Source organism: Paramormyrops kingsleyae, chromosome 3, assembly GCF_048594095.1.
Source record: "Paramormyrops kingsleyae isolate MSU_618 chromosome 3, PKINGS_0.4, whole genome shotgun sequence".
Classification (NCBI taxonomy): Eukaryota; Metazoa; Chordata; class Actinopteri; order Osteoglossiformes; family Mormyridae; genus Paramormyrops; species Paramormyrops kingsleyae.
The window spans coordinates 2190395-2210009 of NC_132799.1; the positions used below are offsets into that span (position 1 = coordinate 2190395).

At 51.4% G+C, this 19615-nt stretch overlaps 1 protein-coding gene across 6 annotated transcripts in view; it reads left to right on the forward strand.

The window, feature by feature from the left end:
• The window catches only part of LOC111855101 (uncharacterized), an 82464-nt gene that overhangs the window by 58224 nt on the left and 4625 nt on the right, over window positions 1–19615 (forward strand). For all 6 annotated transcript variants that reach the window (XM_072709362.1, XM_072709360.1, XM_072709361.1 and 3 more), the window contains 23 exons: window positions 494–529; window positions 747–800; window positions 2708–2752; window positions 2884–2925; window positions 4981–5085; window positions 5351–5404; window positions 6176–6229; window positions 6374–6427; window positions 6519–6572; window positions 6793–6837; window positions 7608–7658; window positions 7893–7937; window positions 8338–8364; window positions 9821–9874; window positions 10321–10365; window positions 10460–10504; window positions 10817–10879; window positions 11069–11104; window positions 12581–12625; window positions 13367–13510; window positions 14798–14864; window positions 14951–15100; window positions 18712–18780. In XM_072709362.1, the coding sequence (XP_072565463.1) occupies window positions 494–529; window positions 747–800; window positions 2708–2752; window positions 2884–2925; window positions 4981–5085; window positions 5351–5404; window positions 6176–6229; window positions 6374–6427; window positions 6519–6572; window positions 6793–6837; window positions 7608–7658; window positions 7893–7937; window positions 8338–8364; window positions 9821–9874; window positions 10321–10365; window positions 10460–10504; window positions 10817–10879; window positions 11069–11104; window positions 12581–12625; window positions 13367–13510; window positions 14798–14864; window positions 14951–15100; window positions 18712–18780 (1384 nt within the window). The remainder of the gene's footprint in view (window positions 1–493; window positions 530–746; window positions 801–2707; window positions 2753–2883; window positions 2926–4980; window positions 5086–5350; window positions 5405–6175; window positions 6230–6373; window positions 6428–6518; window positions 6573–6792; window positions 6838–7607; window positions 7659–7892; window positions 7938–8337; window positions 8365–9820; window positions 9875–10320; window positions 10366–10459; window positions 10505–10816; window positions 10880–11068; window positions 11105–12580; window positions 12626–13366; window positions 13511–14797; window positions 14865–14950; window positions 15101–18711; window positions 18781–19615) is intronic.

The window sequence follows — 19615 nt, forward strand, 5'->3', positions numbered from 1 at the left end:
GCAGGCTGCACTGGTACTGAGCATCACCGGTACGGGCATATCACGGGCTACACTGGTACTAAGCATCACCGGTACGGGCACATCACGGGCTGCACTGGTACTGAACATCACCGGTACGGGCATATCACAGGCTGCACTGGTACTGAGCATTTTTCGGGAAAAAAACAGGTGACTCCCCTGTGGACGACAACATGCATGGTCCTGTCTGCTTGCTGCAGCCTAGGTTGTCTTGCCTTTGCTCAGGTTAGCTTCAAGGTTAGTGTTAGAGGGTTGCGTTTCTGGCAAGAGAAATAGGACAGCAGAGCTTGAACCAGAGTCTATGCCCAGAAGCTCCCAACTACTGTACAGTGTAAAGATCCCCTTTGAAGTTGCCCTCAGTACCCCTGTTCCTCTCAGCTCTGTGTAAATCGATCTCCGTAGCAAGGTTATCCAATAGATCGCCTTCCTGGAATCGCCTGATCCCGGGAGCAACACGCTTTCATTTTGTTCACAGGGGCCGATGGGACCGGTGGGCCAGCCAGGAATCCAGGTAAGTGAAACAATTCTGCGGACGTGTCATCCACTTGAGTCTTTAAGAGTTACGTGGGTAAACCTGATTATTTTGGAATATACAGTAGTTATGTAATGTGTTACATATGTCAGATGTAGTTTTTACCTTTACTGTTATTCCACTAAACGTCACTAAAGTCTGTCCCTCTTACGGTGTGAGAGAATGTGTGTGTAACACTCTGTCTTATGTTCTTCAGGGACCTCGAGGAGCCCCCGGCTCACCAGGCCCTTCCGGACCCCCGGGCCGTGAGGTACGTTGGCTCAGCGCTCCACTAACTAACCCTCCCTCTGCTCTTCAATCAAGACCTGCCCCCCTGTTCCTTAATCAGGACCCACCCCTCATTCTTTAATCAGGACCCCCACCCCCCGTTCGTTAACCAGGACATGTCCTTTTATCTTTAATCAGGACCTGTCCTTTTTTCTGTTCCCCCGTATCTGAGCGTAACAGTGCGTGTAGTGCAGTGGCCAGCCCCTTGGCTATGGGGACACTGGGAGGATGCTGTGTTCCTTTTTTCTGTTCCCCCGTATCTGAGCGTAACACAGTGCGTGTAGTGCAGTGACCAGCCCCTTGGCTATGGGGACACTGGGAGGATGCTGTGTTCCTTTTTTCTGTTCCCCCGTATCTGAGCGTAACACAGTGCGTGTAGTGCAGTGACCAGCCCCTTGGCTATGGGGACTCTGGGAGGATGCTGTGTTCCTTTTTTCTGTTCCCCCGTATCTGAGCGTAACACAGTGCGTGTAGTGCAGTGACCAGCCCCTTGGCTATGGGGACACTGGGAGGATGCTGTGTTCCTTTTTTCTGTTCCCCCGTATCTGAGCGTAACACAGTGCGTGTAGTGCAGTGACCAGCCCCTTGGCTATGGGGACACTGGGAGGATGCTGTGTTCCTTTTTTCTGTTCCCCCGTATCTGAGCGTAACACAGTGCGTGTAGTGCAGTGACCAGCCCCTTGGCTATGGGGACACTGGGAGGATGCTGTGTTCCTTTTTTCTGTTCCCCCGTATCTGAGCGTAACACAGTCAGTGTAGTGCAGTGACCAGCCCCTTGGCTATGGGGACACTGGGAGGATGCTGTGTTCCTTTTTTCTGTTCCCCCGTATCTGAGCGTAACACAGTGCGTGTAGTGCAGTGGCCAGCCAATTGGCTATGGGGACACTGGGAGGATGCTGTGTTCCTTTTTTCTGTTCCCCCGTATCTGAGCGTAACACAGTGCGTGTAGTGCAGTGGCCAGCCCCTTGGCTATGGGGACACTGGGAGGATGCTGTGTTCCTTTTTTCTGTTCCCCCGTATCTGAGCGTAACACAGTGCGTGTAGTGCAGTGGCCAGCCCCTTGGCTATGGGGACACTGGGAGGATGCTGTGTTCCTTTTTTCTGTTCCCCCGTATCTGAGCGTAACACAGTGCGTGTAGTGCAGTGACCAGCCCCTTGGCTATGGGGACACTGGGAGGATGCTGTGTTCCTTTTTTCTGTTCCCCCGTATCTGAGCGTAACACAGTGCGTGTAGTGCAGTGGCCAGCCCCTTGGCTATGGGGACACTGGGAGGATGCTGTGTTCCTTTTTTCTGTTCCCCCGTATCTGAGCGTAACACAGTGCGTGTAGTGCAGTGACCAGCCCCTTGGCTATGGGGACACTGGGAGGATGCTGTGTTCCTTTTTTCTGTTCCCCCGTATCTGAGCGTAACACAGTGCGTGTAGTGCAGTGACCAGCCCCTTGGCTATGGGGACACTGGGAGGATGCTGTGTTCCTTTTTTCTGTTCCCCCGTATCTGAGCGTAACACAGTGCGTGTAGTGCAGTGACCAGCCCCTTGGCTATGGGGACACTGGGAGGATGCTGTGTTCCTTTTTTCTGTTCCCCCGTATCTGAGCGTAACACAGTCAGTGTAGTGCAGTGGCCAGCCCCTTGGCTATGGGGACACTGGGAGGATGCTGTGTTCCTTTTTTCTGTTCCCCTGTATCTGAGCGTAACACAGTGCGTGTAGTGCAGTGGCCAGCCCCTTGGCTATGGGGACACTGGGAGGATGCTGTGTTCCTGCCTGCCAATGTCAGGCTATCCAGTTGCTGCCATCGCAGAGGTTGAGCATCATGCAGTTGGCTGAGGAGGGGCAGCATGGCTGCCTTACTCTGTATTCATTCTCTTTTTTTATATTTCCGCCGTTTAAGGGCCCCCCTGGCAGAGACGGCCGGCCCGGTCCCCCAGGTGAACCGGTGAGTACAGGGAGGCTGGAACCCGCACTGGACGCACTATCCTGACACGTCTGACACAGACAGACTTTGTTTTACTGCTCTGTAAAATGCCACAAGTGCTAAAAAGTCATCGCTCTGCTCCTCCCTTCCAGACGGCGCTGCCCATGGTTCGGGATATGAGTGCCTTGCTTAAGGTATTGTGACATCCGCTGTGCCTTTCACCTACATGCGGCTTACAGAAGGTCCCACGCTGTCGCCTGTCCATGTGACTGCTGGTGACAGATGGTCCAATCAGAACACTTGGTAGCATCCTTGGAAGGTAGACCAGAATCTCGACATGCGTGATTGGGCCAGTGATTAGAAGAGACACAAAATACCTGTTACCCACCTGGTTTTTGTTTTGCAAATCTCTTGGAAAAGTCATGGAGAGCCTTTCTCTCTCACACAATTAAAGAGCACATCAGCTAGATAAATAAGGCTGCAGGTGAAGCCTCAGCTTAGTAAGCAGGGTTTGTTTGCATCTGGGGAAAGTTATCAGCCTTTGTGTGTCTCCCAGGCTGGAGGAAATGCAATGAAATGCCAATTTTAATAGAGACGTGCAGTTCCTAATTTGATGATCTCCCATCCAAAGCCCAACGGTGCCCCCTGCAGGACTCATGCTGAATTGCTGCTGTAAACGATCGTTTTGTCTGACAGTTGGGCAGCTGTAAACTTGTTGATGCGTATTAAAATATCACAAAGCCGCCAGCATCTCGGCTTGGCTGTCAGGACCCCCGGTCTCCACTGCGGTCGGCAAGTGTCTTCATCCTCTATATCTCGAGACTGGCCCTGATCTGGACCAGTTTATTTCCATGTGGTTTGTTTGTGTAGCATTTTCACTGCAGATCATCCCTGCAGTGACCACCAGACACTGTGACTGCCAGTCTAAAGAGCCGAGGCCAGTGTTATTCTTCGTTATGCCATTTACTGATAGAAAACAATGAAACCAAGTAGCATGGAGTTCTTAGCCATGTGTAAGTCATTATCTCTACTCCTGGGGCGACGACTGACTGCCTTCACCCAGTGTAAGATCAGAGCGTATTTAAATCTCATGCCACAGCACCTCACACGGCTCGTGACGGATGGTCTTTGTGCTGAGGACGGCAGCGGGCGGAATTTGAGAGAGTGATGTAAAGATGAAAGAATAATAGAGGTGGGCCTTTTAACTGAGCGGAGAGCAGTCTGCCAGGCTGCTCTTATCTGCCGGGGCCGGAAAGCCCTCCTTTATGGGGTAGCTGCAACATGTCCGTCTCCTTGAAAGATCTTTTATCGTTCGGGAGACTCTGCCTCTTCTAAGCCGATGCAGGGCACCGAGACCTCATAGGCACTTTGAGATACTGCTGCCCTTGCCCAGAACCCTCTATCATGCCTTCAGTAGAGTCTATTAAAAAAACCTCATTCATAATAATCTTTTTTTAATTTGTGTGTTCTTTTAATACGTTTTAATGCATTTCATATGTATGACGTGTTTCCTCACAGCAGATTATGGAACGCCAAAGTCAGAGCTGCTTCTGGGACAGTAATGGCATCCAATGAGATAAAATGGTGCCATTTGAGAGCAAAGAGGGATCTCCAGCCTTAAGCACTCTTAGCGAGACGTGTCTTAGTTGAATACCGCCCTCCTCAGCCACCGCGGTCACACGTCTCTCGCTAATCGTCCACAATACGAGGAAATGCAGGGCCTTTCTCTGAACGCTCCTCCTGAATGCACTCCAGGCTATCATCTATTCATTAGGCAGGGTGGTATCCTAGTGAAAGGCTGCTTTCAGAGTGCGGCACCAGCAAAGTCTGAAGCACAGTAAATGGGAGCATGGGGCCACTCAAAACATGGTGTTTCACTCCCTCCCGGACCTGCTATTTCTCAATGGCTGACAGTCAGTAAATCTCTCCACCCAAGAAAGCATACAGAAAGAGTTTTAATTGCATGGAGATGGTCTTTCTCCAAGCATGTAATTAATTATAATAACACTAATTTGATAATTAGCATCTTGTAGAATAACACCAGAGCAATGGAAATAATCTTGACACAGCTTCGATGCGCAATGTCACAGAAAATTTCTCTAAATACATAGGCAGCTGAATGTTCTGGTAAAAACCAGCAAGGATGGTATGAGAATACACAAGGGCAGGGGGGTAAGCTGGGGCAGGGGGGGTAAGCTTTCAGTGCTGAAAAACATCATGACAGTGCTTCCCTCTGCCCTCCTATGCAGAACGCCTGCAGTCTGTGCCAGGAAAGGGTCGCCGGCCTGCCGGGCCAGAAGGGTGAGAAGGGGTCCCTGGGGCAGCCCGGACTTGAGGGTATGGAGGGCCCTAAGGTAAGAGCCTCTCTGTGACGCACACTTCCTGTCAGGTACTCAGCACTTCCTGTCAGAGGCTCAGCACTTCCTGTCAGAGGCTCAGCACTTCCTGTGCAGCATTTCCTGGCTATTCCTACAGCTTGTATTGCCCTTGTAGCATTAGCCCTAGGTCAATTATATTATTATTATTGTTGTTGTTGTTGTTATTGTTGTTGTTAATATACATTTTGCTAAATGGTGAGAGTTGCAAGAGTTTCATTGTTCTGTGTGTCTGTGGCGACAGGGAGATCCAGGTGTGCGTGGCCCCATGGGAAACCCAGGAAAAGAGGGCCCAAAGGTGGGTGACCTTCACCTGACCCCCAATTACCCCCAGGTCACATGGCAGCTCAGCAGAGGTGCCTGACCGCCAGGGCTGAGAGTAACACATACGCTGCACTCTGTTTAGCCTCTTTGTTTCTGCCACGTTAACACTCTTGACATAGCACAGCACAGCAGGCTTCCTGGTGTCTGACAGCATAGTTGCTTTCTGGGTCTTAGAAATAAACCCCCCAGGAAGACCGCTGATACACATTACATGGCGCGGTTTATTCACATTTCATTTTTATTCTCTCTTACGCTAAGCCAGTTTTTCCAAACTTGGCCCTCAGGGACCCACAGATGGTCCATGTTTTCGCTGCCTCCCAGCTCCCTGCCAGACAGTCCACACTTTTGCTCCCTCCCAGCTCCCTGCCAGAAAGGCCACATTTTTGCTCCCTCCCAGCTCCCTGCCAGACAGGCCATGTTTTCACTGCCTCCCAGCTCCCTGCCAGACAGTCCACATTTTTGCTCCCTCCCAGCTCCCTGCCAGAAAGGCCACATTTTTGCTCCCTCCCAGCTCCCTGCCAGACAGGCCATGTTTTTGCTGCCTCCCAGCTCCCTGCCAGAAGGCCACATTTTTGCTCCCTCCCTCGCAGGGAGCAAAAACATGGACCATTTGTGGGTCCTTGAGGGCCGAATTGAGAAACACTGCCCTAAGCAAACGGCACACATAACTGAGTGGTAATGCTCCACAACGGCTGGGCCTGCCATAGAGCTGAGCCTCACCTGTGAATATCATGGTCATTTCTAGGGTGTGAAAGGAGAAAGAGGATTCCCAGGTCCTGCTGGCGAAAAGGGAGATGAGGTACGCATGTGTCTGTGTGCACTGTCCACTGGGTGGTGTTTCGTTAGAGTGCATGCATCATGCAGGTATGCTTATGTCGCTCGTGGGCTAACCCCAGTGCTGCTAAGGAACCCGCCCCCTTACTGTGACCCCTGTTCTCGCCAGGGTACCCCCGGAGTGCCTGGATTCCCCGGTCCCACTGGTCGCCCAGGAAGTCCGGTAAGACCCCCCTTTTGGGTGAAGCTTTGGCCTGATGCCTTGCGGCCTCATTTTGCTTTCAAACTTCCCATAAACAGGCTTATCTTTCTAGGGCATCATGGGAAGGCCTGGACCAATGGGGCAGCCTGGAGCTAAGGGAGAAAGAGTAAGACATACTGCCCCGAATATATACATACATACTGTACATTCATGTGCTTCGGCAGACTCACTTTTCCGACAGGCAGTGCCTCGGCCAGCCTCCCGGCACAGCTTACCACTGGACTTACCAATAGGACCGATGATCTGGTTCTGGTTTGTGCTGGAGAACGTGTGCTGCAATGTGGTATAATGGAGGACCCCCATGCTGTGCTCTCTGTCCCTCTCAGGGTGGCGAAGGCCCCCCCGGCAAACCCGGCCTCCCAGGACCCCCCGTAAGTCCTCTGCATTTGCTGAACTTCAGTCCTGCAGCTCATAGCGTTGCTGCATCTCATCAGCAGGGAGTGACGAGTGTCTGACTGCCTCTCAGGCCACCTGAGTGTCCATTGCATGCTTTGCTGGGGTCTCAAGCACACGCCCTTCCCCAGAGATTCTGTTGCCTCCTGGGGGGTTTCTTTGGTCTTGGGAAGCTCTGGTAGATACGAGCCTGCTGATTGTGGCTCAGGGTCCAGCAAAGTCAGTGTCTCTGGCTCTTTGACTTTCCTGTGTCAAGCAGTCAACCATGACAGGGACTCTACTCCTGAGTAGGAAGCAGCCAAAGTTTAACATGAAGATGCAGAATCATTGGCGTTATCCTGTGTTAAATCTGAAAACTGCCCCAGTGTGCAGTGGGAGTGGAACGAGGGAAGCGATCCTCGTAAGTACTGGACAGTGTGATGTAAGTCAGGCTCGTGAGATGAAAAACGGATTGATCCTGGGCTTTGTTGGTACCGTCGCATAAGATAAGCTCCTGTATTAGCAGCAGCCAGTGCCCTTCACAGCTCAGCTCCTCTTCGGGAGATGAAAGACCCCCCCCATGCTTCTCGCTCCTGTCCAACACATCGGTTCTTCCCCTGGAGTCAGCGGTGGGGTCGCAACCTTTAAATCGCTTGCACGGATTTCTGTGTCGTTTCTGACAGCCTTGGTGTGGAGAGCGGAACACGGGCTCTCAGAGGACAGCGTTTTGGATATTTTCTTTTGTTCATGGTGGTGTTTGTGTTTGTAGGGTGTTCCCTACGTCGAGGGCAACGGGATGAGTAGCCTATACAAGCTGCAGGTAGGAGCAGTGTGCATTAGGTTTATATTACTTTGTGGGGACCAAATGTCCCGCACAATGTAATAAAAACTGGTTATTCTGATGTTGTGGGGACCATTTTTCAGGTCCCCTCAAAGATCTGTGAATGCAATCAAAAAAGTGGAAGTGTCCTATTTTGTTTGGTTACTTATGGTTAAGGTTAGGGCTGGGTAGGGGTTAAGGTCTCATGTGTGGTTAACGCTCCTCTCTCAACAGGCTGTAGGGGGCGTCGTGGGAAACCCTGGACCGCCTGGACCCCTGGTACGCAGCCCCACCCTTCCTGGTGACGTTTCTATTTTATGTCAGTGTGAAAAGCGGCAGAAAAGATTAAACTGGTATCTTTGCACGTATATGATGTATATAAGAAGTCTTTGGCTCATAGGGACGTTTTGGAGGTGGATTTTTAACTTAGAGTGAAAAGTTTGATTTATCATCGGCTTTCACAGGAACAGTTTTGTTGAGGTAGAGGTGTGAACATATTTGTGTCATATTATGTAGCTCATTGGATGCTTTTGACCAGAAAGTCCCCCCTCCCCCCCCCCCCCAAAATGCTCCAGGAACCCCAGACGAATGGCTGACCCTGTGCTTAGACCCCAGTCTTTGCTCTCATCTGTATTTCTGCTAACACTAACACTAACCCTATCCCATCTTTTCTCTTCAGGGCCCCAAGGGGGATGAAGGCAGAGCCGTGAGTCACTTTTCTTTTACAGACTCATTTGTTGTAGTTTCTCAGACACATCCAAACTCCAGCATCACAACATGTAAAAACAGGCTCCTACAAACTCAAAGAGGAGAATGCAGGAAGCGCTTCAGCTCACCGTGACAGGAAGTTCACATTCTCCACACGCCATTTACCCATGAGCCTTTGCATTCCCAAATATCAAAATTCCCCAAAGTCTTCACTGGCAGAACAATGGCAGAACAATGGCATTCGCGAAATATCAGCTTGAATTCTCTGTCCTTGTGGGAGCAATTGCTTTTTTATTGTTTTGTTGCAGAGTAATTTTTCACCCAGGATGTTAATTTGACATTTGAATAAATTGTCCAGGCAGCTCTGCAGCCATTGCCGAATTGGCGCAATCCGTCTGGCGGCTGAGCCGCTTCCCTCCCCGTCGCCCTGTGGCTGCACTCGCTTAGTCATGACAATCTACATGTGCAGCAATTATGTCGGCGTACAGCAGCGTCACAAACGATTGCCCGCATGTTAATCTGGTCCCAGTACAAGCGCCTTAACATGGAGTGCTGCTGCCCTGAGAATCCTGTGTCAGTAAAGGTGAACAATCTATCTGTGAAAGAGGAGATCTCTGTGTCTGTGAGGGAGGAGAACCTTGTGTCTGTAAAGGAGGAGAACCCTGTGTCTGTAAGGAAGGAGAACCCTGTGTCTGTAAGGGAGGAAAATCCTGTGTCTATGAGGGGGGAGAACCCTGTATCTGTGAGGGAGGAGAACCCTGTGTCTGTGAGGGAGGAGGTCCCTGTGTCAGTAAAGGTGAACAATCTATCTGTGAAGGAGGAGAACCCTTTGTCTGTGAGGGTGGAGGTCCCTGTGTCAGTAAAGGTGAACAATCTATCTGTGAAGGAGGAGAACCCTGTGTCTGTGAGGGAGGAGGTCCCTGTGTCAGTAAAGGTGAACAATCTATCTGTGAAGGAGGAGAACCCTGTGTCTGTGAGGGTGGAAAACTCTGTGTCTATGAGAGGGGAGAACCCTGTATCTGTGAGGGATGAGAACCCTGTGTCTGAAAGGGAGGAGATCCCTGTGTCAGTAAAGGTGAACAATCTATCTGTGAAAGAGGAGAACCGTGTGTCTATGAGGGAGGAGAACCCTGCATCTGTAAGGGAGGAGAACCCTGTGTCTGCAAGGGAGGAAAATCCTGTGTCTATGAGGAGGGAGAACCCTGTGTCTGTGAGGAAGGAGAATCCTGTGTCTATGAGGGGGGAGAACCCTGTGTCTGTGAGGGGGGAGAACCCTGTGTCTGTGAGGAAGGAGAATCCTGTGTCTATGAGGGAGGAGAACCCTGTGTCGGTGAAGGAGGAGAGCCCTGTGTCTGTGAGGGAGAAGAACCCTTTGTCTGAAAAGGAGGAGAATCCTGTGTCTATTAAAAAGAGTGTCTGCAGAGAAGAACCCTATGCCTGTGTCTTTCTGGCAGGGGGAGCCGGGGCCCATGGGTTTGCCAGGACTGGAAGGGCTGCCTGGTGCCAAGGTAAGAACTGCTAAACCCAACCCTTAACACGTCTTTAATCCCCCATAAACACAGCCACTTTCCAAATGGGTCTCAGAGCCCCATTTCCTCTGGGTCTCGAGGAGCCTTTGTTCCGTGGGCCTCGGACCGAGCAGACGTGAAGGATTTGGCGGTGGCCTTTGCGGCTTAATTTTAGCAAATCCCAGGCCATTGGGCTCTGAGTCAGCGCCCAAGCTGTTCCATTCAGACTGTCATGGAGACCTGCTCATTGTGCAGCTGACGAGTTAATGTGTCTGTTAATGCATATCTCATCATGCCTTGCACTGAGCCCTGCACTGAGCTCTGCATTTGCCAGTGAGCCCTCATTTATGTAAAAACACGGGGTAGCCATGATGAGCTGTGCAAAGCTAAGCACGGCATCATGCTGTCATGACACAGCCCTTAAGCTCGGCTACTCTGTCTTCCAGGGAGACCCGGGCATCCCCGGAGCTCCAGGTGCCGCAGGTTCGCCGGTGAGTCTTCCTCCTGTCCCTGACAGGCTGCCATTTTATCCTTGTCATGGTCGTTTTTAATATAAGGTCGTTTTTCTCTCTCTTACTTTCACAGGGAAAGCTGGGTGCCCCTGGAACACCAGGAATCCCAGGAGAACCGGTGCGTCTGAGTTTGGGCATCTGCCTGACACATCCAGACTCCATGGAACCTGAACACCTTTGACCTGTACTCTCCACAGATCATTAGCCAGCTCCTTCCCTTTATATTCCTGCTTGAATGTGTCATACTCTTCATAAATATTTCCCAGTATTGCTGGATTTTTCTTAACTTTTTAAAGATTCACTATAATTCCTATCCTTTGCCTAATTAATCGACCTTATTTGCATGTTCTGCATTTGGGGAAGGCCCATCCTTATCTCAGGATGCCACGGAGACTGAGGGGGAGGGGGGGTTATGTTTGTCTTCTGGCAGGGGGAACGAGGCCCGGTGGGAGAGACTGGATTTCCCGGCCCCGAGGGACCGCACGGCGTTCCCGTAAGGACCCCTGCCATCGACGCACTCATGCTGGTGATAGTGTGGCAGAGCTGTGGGGGCTGCATGGTTCCCTTTGGCTCTGCGCCTCCACATAACTTCCTCTTGTTAAATTGAATAATATAGAGCTTCTGCATGCAGAAATCTTCCTGGCCGCTCAGTAACTCTCCCTCATTTGCACCATCTCACCAGGGAAGACCCGGAAAGGACGGGATTCCTGGGTACGAGGTGAGTAATCCGCTGCATGTGACTGTTTCGCTCTGGGTGGGGGGGATCCACCGAGCCGGCCTGCCCCTCCTTCCCCAGGAAAGCCAGCCAGCGAGGCTGTGGCCCGCGTGCCGCTCCCCTCCCCCGGTGGGCCCCAGCGCAGATGGCCTCAGCAGCACATCAGAATTCTCTCCCCCCATTGGCTGATAAAGGGCTCCCCGTGACTGCGCCCTCCCCCTCGGAAGGGCCCAGTGGGGTCACCCATCCGGTGCCGCGTCACACGGCCTGCAAGCTGCGGTCTGGCCTCTCTGAGGTGTCCAGAATGTTAAAAGTCTGCATATTAGCACAGAATGTGAGGCTGCTTTGGCCCCATGCGGCTTCACGCTCCATGTAGGGGCCCTTCAGAAGGGGCCCGTTTGGGGCCCAGCCCTCCTGCTGAAATGATTCTCTTCTCCTGTCGTCTTCTTCTTCCCCCGGCATGCTGTTTCCTCTCATGTTCCACCTCCCTCCCCCATGGCCGGTGTATATTCACGGATCTCCCCTTTGTGTGCGGAACGTTACTGGGAAAAGCTCTGCAAACAGATAAATGTGACACTTTGGCTCTTGAGAAATGGGCAGCGGGAGTCGCGACTCGGTGACACTCCGTCATTATTCCTGCCGCCTCTGTCAATGTGTCGCTCATCTTAAACAGCACGGATCCACCAATCCGCTGTGGCCTATCATGCCCCGTTTGTTAGAGCGCGTACCTCTGGGCTGTGGTGATTGGTGGGGCAACAGTGCCATCTAGTGGTTGGAGTCTATTGTATCTTTGTCACCCCCCCCCCCCCTCCCCCAATGACCGTCTGTGAGATTGAGAATAAGCAAGACTCACTGTCCATGATGAGGACTTTAAACCTTCCATCAAGCGTTCTGGGAATTGGCTGACACAGATAAAAGCGTAGAGATGAGAATATTTTTTGCAGAGATCCATCCACTTCAGACCTTGCCAGATTCTGTTCCGCGTGGCTGGCTGTAATCTTGCAGGAAATCACTGTGAAGACGTTCCCAGCGGTGCTGAGGCTGCTGAGGGTGCAGTGTAGTGAGGTGGAGGAAAGAGTTCAGCCTGGAGGGGGCAACGGAGAGCCTTCACATGCAAACCATGGCCCGACCCGGCAATACAGCAGCGTATAAACGGAGGCGTGGCCTGAATACCCCCCCAGAAATAACAGCTTCCTGTTCCTGAAAATGCCACCTATGGGTCAGATTCTCGTATTTGCCTTTTCTTGACATGCGGAATGTCACCAGCTGCAAACTGGCAAGGAAAGCAGGGGCTGTCACATGACTGGACAGGTCTCTCTGGTGGGGTGGGGCTAGTGGGGGCCCAGGATGGCACTGAGTGTGGGGGTTAGGAGTTAATTTCAAAGATCCGGCTATAAATCTGCTCTGCCCCCCCCCGAGCGTAGCATTTGTGTGCCAGGTGGAGTGACTCCTGCAGATAAACATGTGATTTCACCACAGGGAGCGACTGGGAGACCCGGCGACCGAGGCTCCAAGGGAGAACGCGTAAGGACCTCCTCCCTCACTCTCCTCCCTCATTCTCCTCCCTCATTCTCTCTCTCTGTCCCTGAATGTATGAAAGGTGCAGCAGCTCAGTCAGACATAAATGCCCCTGGGAGTGTGTGACATGATCCTGGGAGTGTGTGACATGCCCCTGGGAGTGTGTGACATGCCCCTGGGAGTGTGTGACATGATCCTGGGAGTGTGTGACATGCCCCTGGGAGTGTGTGACATGATCCTGGGAGTGTGTGACATGCCCCTGGGAGTGTGTGACATGCCCCTGGGAGTGTGTGACATGATAGGCTGGCCAGCTGTCTGGGTCTGGGTCATACATGGTTACTGTTTTAAGGCAGAATTCAAAGTTAGCTTAAGGGTGTATATCTGCTGGCATCTTGTTTAGGATGCACCCACCCTTGTGCCCTGTGAGGCCCCCAGGCCCCCATGACCCTGCCCAGGGTAAAGAGCTGGAAGATGGATGGATGGATGGATGGATGGAAGGATGGGTAGCATTTAAATGTGATGCTTCTTTATGTGATTAAATCTGACTGCTTGTATCAGTGATGTTTGTGATCTTAATTTGAATTTGTCACACATCCTCAAGGCTGAATGCAAGAACTCATTTATGAATGTTTTGTGTCTCAAGCTTCATTCCCGTAAAAAGATAAATAGTAAATATTCCAGAATAATTGTATATTTAACTCTTCCACTTCAGCTGCTGAGGATGACCTAGTGTTTTCTGTGATGCAGGGTGAGCCCGGCATTCCTGGCGAGAGAGGAGTTCAAGGAGAGCGAGGAAAGGCTGGGGAGAAAGGCGACTCCGGCCCCCCGGGCCCCAGAGGAGACCCCGGCCCCCCGGGGACTTTGGGTTCCTCAGGTCCCCCGACGCTACTGGTACGCCGGCCACAGCCACTGCTCCTGTCCCTTAATGACGCAGCCCATCTCTGGAGTGTAGCCCCATGGGATCAGAACAGACAGACAGACACACAGGCACAGACACAGACACAGATACACAGATACACACAGACACAAACAGACAGACACACAGGCACAGACACAGACACAGACAGAGATACACAGATACACACAGACACAAACAGACAGACACACAGGCACAGACAGACACACAGGCACAGACACAGACAGAGATACACAGATACACAGATACACACAGACACAAACAGACAGACACACAGGCACAGACAGACACACAGGCACAGACACAGACAGAGATACACAGATACACACAGACACAAACAGACAGACACACAGGCACAGACAGACACACAGGCACAGACACAGACACAGACAGAGATACACAGATACACACAGACACAAACAGACAGACACACAGGCACAGACAGACACACAGGCACAGACACAGACACAGACAGAGATACACAGACACACAGATACACACAGACACAAACAGACAGACACACACACACAGGCACAGACAGACACACAGGCACGGACAGTGATCCCGATTATTGCTCTCCCGTGTCCATGTCCTTACCAGCCCTGCCTATAGATGGCGACAGTGAGGCCATGTATCGGCAAGATGAAAAGAGGCACATTGCTGGGGTATAATGGGTACAAACAGAAGCAGTGCTTTGTTTCTTAGGAAATGGGCCCCAGAATTCGCTGAAAGATGACGGCATTCCTCAGCGGGGGGGCGCAGGGGCTCAGTGGGGGGGGCAGAGCGGTGCCCGATTACACTGTTATTAGCATGAGTGTCGCGTCTCCCTCCCCAGCTAATCCTGCTTCCTAACGATCGTAATGAATGAGGTCGTTAGCATGTTGAACAGCCCCAGGGAAGGGCTCCGTTATCTGCCGCAGTCAGGAAGATGCCGGAAGGGACGACTGCAGGGCTGCAGGCATCTATCCAACGCCTGCATGCCCTTTCCGGCGGGGCTAGACCCCAGTGCGGTGGGGCTAGACCCCAGTGCGGTGGGGCTAGACCCCAGTGCGGTGGGGCTAGACCCCAGTGCGATGCAGGATCTCGCCGCGTTATCCCCTCATGACATGTGCTGTTACAGTCAAAAGCTCAGAGGATGGGGGGGCAGGGGGGCTCGGCCGGCAGCATCCAAATCCGGGTTCCCCATGTCCCATCCTGGTGTTTCAGTGCTGAGGGCTGTGCCGAACCCTGAGCCGTAACTGACTGCCTCTCTTTCCTTACAGATTGATGACGACACTGTGGAGGAAATCAGGAAATTAATACAGAAAGAAGTATTAAGAGTATTTGAAGGTACTGAGAGCGGCGCCCCCCTCTGCCCCATCAGAGTATTACAGCCCTTTGCTGACCTCCTCCTGACTCACTGTTTTGTCTCGCAGAGCTGTGGTCCAGTCAGGCCCCTCAGACAAAGACCCCAGCTGCCATCCTCGCGGCACAGGTCCGTCACGGGACGCCAGGGCCCCCGGGGCCCCCAGGCCTCCCCGGCAATGATGGCTTCCCGGGGCCCCCAGGACAACCTGGCTCCCCAGGTAGGCCGACAGCCTAAACCCCGGTGCTGTGCCCCCCCTCTGTGGCCCTGCTCCCTAACAGAGTGACCTCCCCCCCAACCCCAAAAGGAGCTGAGTTTGCATCTAACCCCAGCGTGTCACCCTCTGGCTCAGAGCCGGCCGCTGTCTGGCGGTGTCGCGCAGCTGCCAGGCCCCTGCCTTTAAACGGCCACAGGAAGCCAGGGTCTCTCTCGCTGTGGGCTGGGAAAGGAGCTCCCCTGAATTCACCAATAGGGGGCGCTGAGTGCTCTGAAGGAGATGGATAGTCACAGCAGCATCCTTATTGACGCTCCTCCCTCCTCCCACCCTGAAATGAGTACATGAGGGTTTAGTTATCAAAAAGCTTGGCAGGAACGGACCTGAGGAACACGCCCCCCACAGGATCGCCGGACCGTGGGGGGAGGGGTCTTATTCTCCCATGGGGGTGACAGTAAGACACAGCAGCCCTGCATCGCACTCCTGCATGGACTAGCCACTCTGCCCGACCCGAAGAGGACTCAATCCAGATCGGCGTCACCCCTGTGGGGGGGGACCCATACCATCACAGGATTTCCCTCTGAAAACCATTAGCGTGTTTAGTGTGTTTTATAACTATGTAACAAATTAAAGTGTCTTGTGTTGTAGCGCACAAACAGCTACCTCAGGATAGTCAGTGTGGGTTCTGCCTTCCCTGACAGCACACTGTAACTGCGCCATTGCATGAAGCACAGGGCACTCCTGGTTTTCGCCTGGTTACACAGGCGTGCATAACCTGACGCCAGAGATGTACCTGTGACAGCGGCACGTCTGTCATTACTGTCAGAACTGAAATTCACCGCCTGCAGCGTCACAGAGCTGATGTGTATGTTTGTGTTCGTCCGACAATAACTGTCTACTGCCCTTTGGAAAATGGGAAAACAAAAAAGTAATAAAGCGTAGCTGCTGTCCCAGGTTTACCCCCCCCCTTTTTATCACACCAGCCCTCCTTTCTGAGAATCCTCACCACCCCCAAAGGAAGCTTCCGAATGTCTGCTGAAGGATGCCCTGCGGAGCCTTCTCTCTGCAGCTCCACATTTCCTCTCCATATACATTTCTGTATTGTTATTTTATCATTTTGCTTCATCGGCCCGCTGTGCTGCTGAGTTTACACGCTGGTGGGGCACAGCAGCAGATAACTCCGGGAAGGTGACCGGCTTGCTTACCATCTCGTAAGCCTCCCCTGCATCTCACATTCCTCTGTTTAATGTTCTTCTCTGAGATTGTTGCTCTGTTCCAGGAAATCGTCGTGTTTGTGAGGCTGACCTGACACTTGCAGGCACTCGGTCTTTCTGTTTATTCCCTGTAGATTATGTTTTTTTTAGTGATGAAATGTTTTTGTTTGGAAACGTGCATCGTCATGTGATTTCTACATACATAAATGTATTTGCATGTGTAAGCTAAAGGAACGGGATTCATGTTTGTAACATACATGTGAAGCCCACAACTTGGAGCTGCTTTTGTGGCGTGACGGATCTATGAGAAACTGCTTTTTGAATATCATTCTGTTATGAAGGTATTAAAGTTGTATATGTTAATAAACCACAACTGTCCTCCTTTTAGGGGACTTTTAATGTGATACATGAAAGGGTACCTTTAATTTGACATTCATCTTCTGTGTAATACATTATGCATGTGGGTTTTACACAGTCACTTTGGCTTTATATTTTTTAAAGAATTAAAAGTGAGTAAACAGCAATAGTATGAGTGAAGACAACACCAGCCCTGCTGACACTGGGCACCTCACTCTCGTTTATTGTTGGGGGTGTTTTAGTAATATTCCCTTTAAACTCTTTGACTCTTTTTTTTGTGGAATTATTGTTTTGCACTGTAATTTTTGCATAGGGCTGTCACCGAGATACGGTGGATAAGTGTGTTTCGTTCTGCGTAAGTGTGTATCATTGCGTGTGGAGACACAGTTGCACATCCTTGTTGGAGCCAGCATGAGGCGCTGTCTCCAGTGACCAGCTCCTACTGCCTGAGAAGCGTCTCACTCAGGCTGGAGTGTCATGACCTCCATCCACCCTGACGGAGACAGCTGGGCACTGCTTTCTCTTTAGTCTTGCCCCCTTGCCTCCCCTCCCCCACTCATATGTAGGGCACCTGCCCCTTAGCACACCACCTATCTGTTAGCACACCTGCCCGTTAGCAGACCACCTATCTGTTAGCACACCTGCCCGTTAGCACACCACCTATCTGTTAGCACACCTGACCGTTAGCGCACCACCTATCTGTTAGCACACCTGCCCGTTAGCACACCACCTATCTGTTAGCACACCTGCCCCTTAGCGCACCACCTATCTGTTAGCACACCTGCCCCTTAGCACACCACCTATCTGTTAGCACACCTGCCCGTTAGCGCACCACCTATCTGTTAGCACACCTGCCCGTTAGCACACCACCTATCTGTTAGCACACCTGCCCCTTAGCACACCACCTATCTGTTAGCACACCTGCCCGTTAGCACACCACCTATCTGTTAGCACACCTGCCCGTTAGCGCACCACCTATCTGTTAGCACACCTGCCCCTTAGCACACCACCTATCTGTTAGCACACCTGCCCCTTAGCACACCACCTATCTGTTAGCACACCTGCCCGTTAGTGCACCACATGTCCATTAGTGCACCTGCCTGTTTGCACACCATCTGCCTGTTAGTGCACCACCTATCCATTAGTGCACCTGCCCTTTAGTGCACCATGTACCAGTTAGCGGACCTGCCAGTTAGCGCACCGCCTACCCTTTACCACACCTACCCCTCAGTGCACCACTTTAGCTCACCAGCTTGTTAATACACCAGCTCTTTAGTGCACCATGTACCCGATAGCGCACCTGCCTATTAGCACACCTACCTGTTAGCGCACCTACCTGTTAGCACACCTGCCTATTAGCGCACCTACCTGTTAGCGCACCTACCTGTTAGCGCACCTGCCTATTAGCGCACCTACCTGTTAGCGCACCTGCCTATTAGCGCACCTACCTGTTAGCGCACCTGCCTGTTAGCGCACCTGCCTATTAGTGCACCTACCTGTTAGTGCACATACCTATTAGCGCACCTACCTGTTAGCGCACCTGCCTATTAGCGCACCTGCCTGTTAGCACACCTACCTGTTAGCGCACCTGCCTATTAGCGCACCTACCTGTTAGCGCACCTACCTGTTAGCGCACCATGCCCAACATACTTTCCTGCATTTACGGAGATGTGCAGTCTGGCACCTCTGTAGCCCTGCGTTCCCTGGGATGCTGCGTGGTTCTTTGGCAGAATGCTGTCAGTCATATTTATTGCGAGTTGCATTGACCTGCCATGTGGTTGTGGCACGTGTCGTCTGCATGGAGGGGCTGCGGAGGCTGTGCTGAGTGGATGCAGAGCTGGGAAGTGCTCAGAGGAGCAGTCGGCTGCCATACTTACAGTCATGAGGGCCCCGGACTGGGCCGCGGCAGTAATGAGAGTGTACCATTCACTGAGGAGTACGTGCTCTGCCATGTGACCTGACATGATGGTCTGCACTAACCCACTAAACCCCATTCCATGCTTGGGCCTGGCCGCTTTGACCCATGGGCGCTGTGTCTGTCTGCAGGATACCGAGGACAGAAAGGGGAGAGAGGGCAGCTGGGTCTGGGCATTCCCGGAGTCCCAGGACCACCCGGTAAGGATCCACAGTGGCACTGACATACAGGCCGGGTCCACATGCCTGTATACGGCACATCCACAGGAAATTAACAGCCACCAGCTCCTCTCGTCATGCCTTTACTACTGTAGAACCTCGACTATGGAACTGTCGACTATGACAGATTAGCTTTAGCTCATTTCAGAATGAACTTTGCTTTTCAAATTATAGATTAAATCATAAACATAAATCATACTTCCCATTCCCTTTGTCGCTGTTGATAGATGTACAAACATTAAAATGTACTAAGACCACTGAATGTTTATTCTGAACAGGGCAGAACCAGATATGTCGTATAATGACATTCCAGTTAAGACAAAATCCACATTAACCTTGGAAACAGGACATACATTTTTAATGTCTCATAAAATTGGAAATGTCTGAAATTCCAGCACTGGCATTAGAAGAATTCTGATGATCAGTTAGCCTGACTGCCTTGGTTTATTAACTGGGAAGGCATCTAGTGATTCATAACACAGATAAGCACTGAATCATTTAAATAGTATTTTATTCAAAGCAGTAGTGCTGCCATAAGCTTGGCTTATGTCATGGACCTTTTTGCATTTTTATAGCATTACCTGCTGTTTCATTTGTGCCTTTATGTGATTTTCCTTGATATTTCATTTGCGAATTTGTCTTATTGGTTTGTTTTGCTTTGCTTTCACTGTGTCTTATTGTTTTATTCTATCTGTAAATTTGCTCTGTTGTTTGAGAGTTTGCCTGTTGTTTGTTTTAATTTACCAAACTGTTTCGTTTTGTTTGGGACTTTGCACAGATGTTTGATTTGTTTGTATGTCTAGGCATTTTGTTTCGT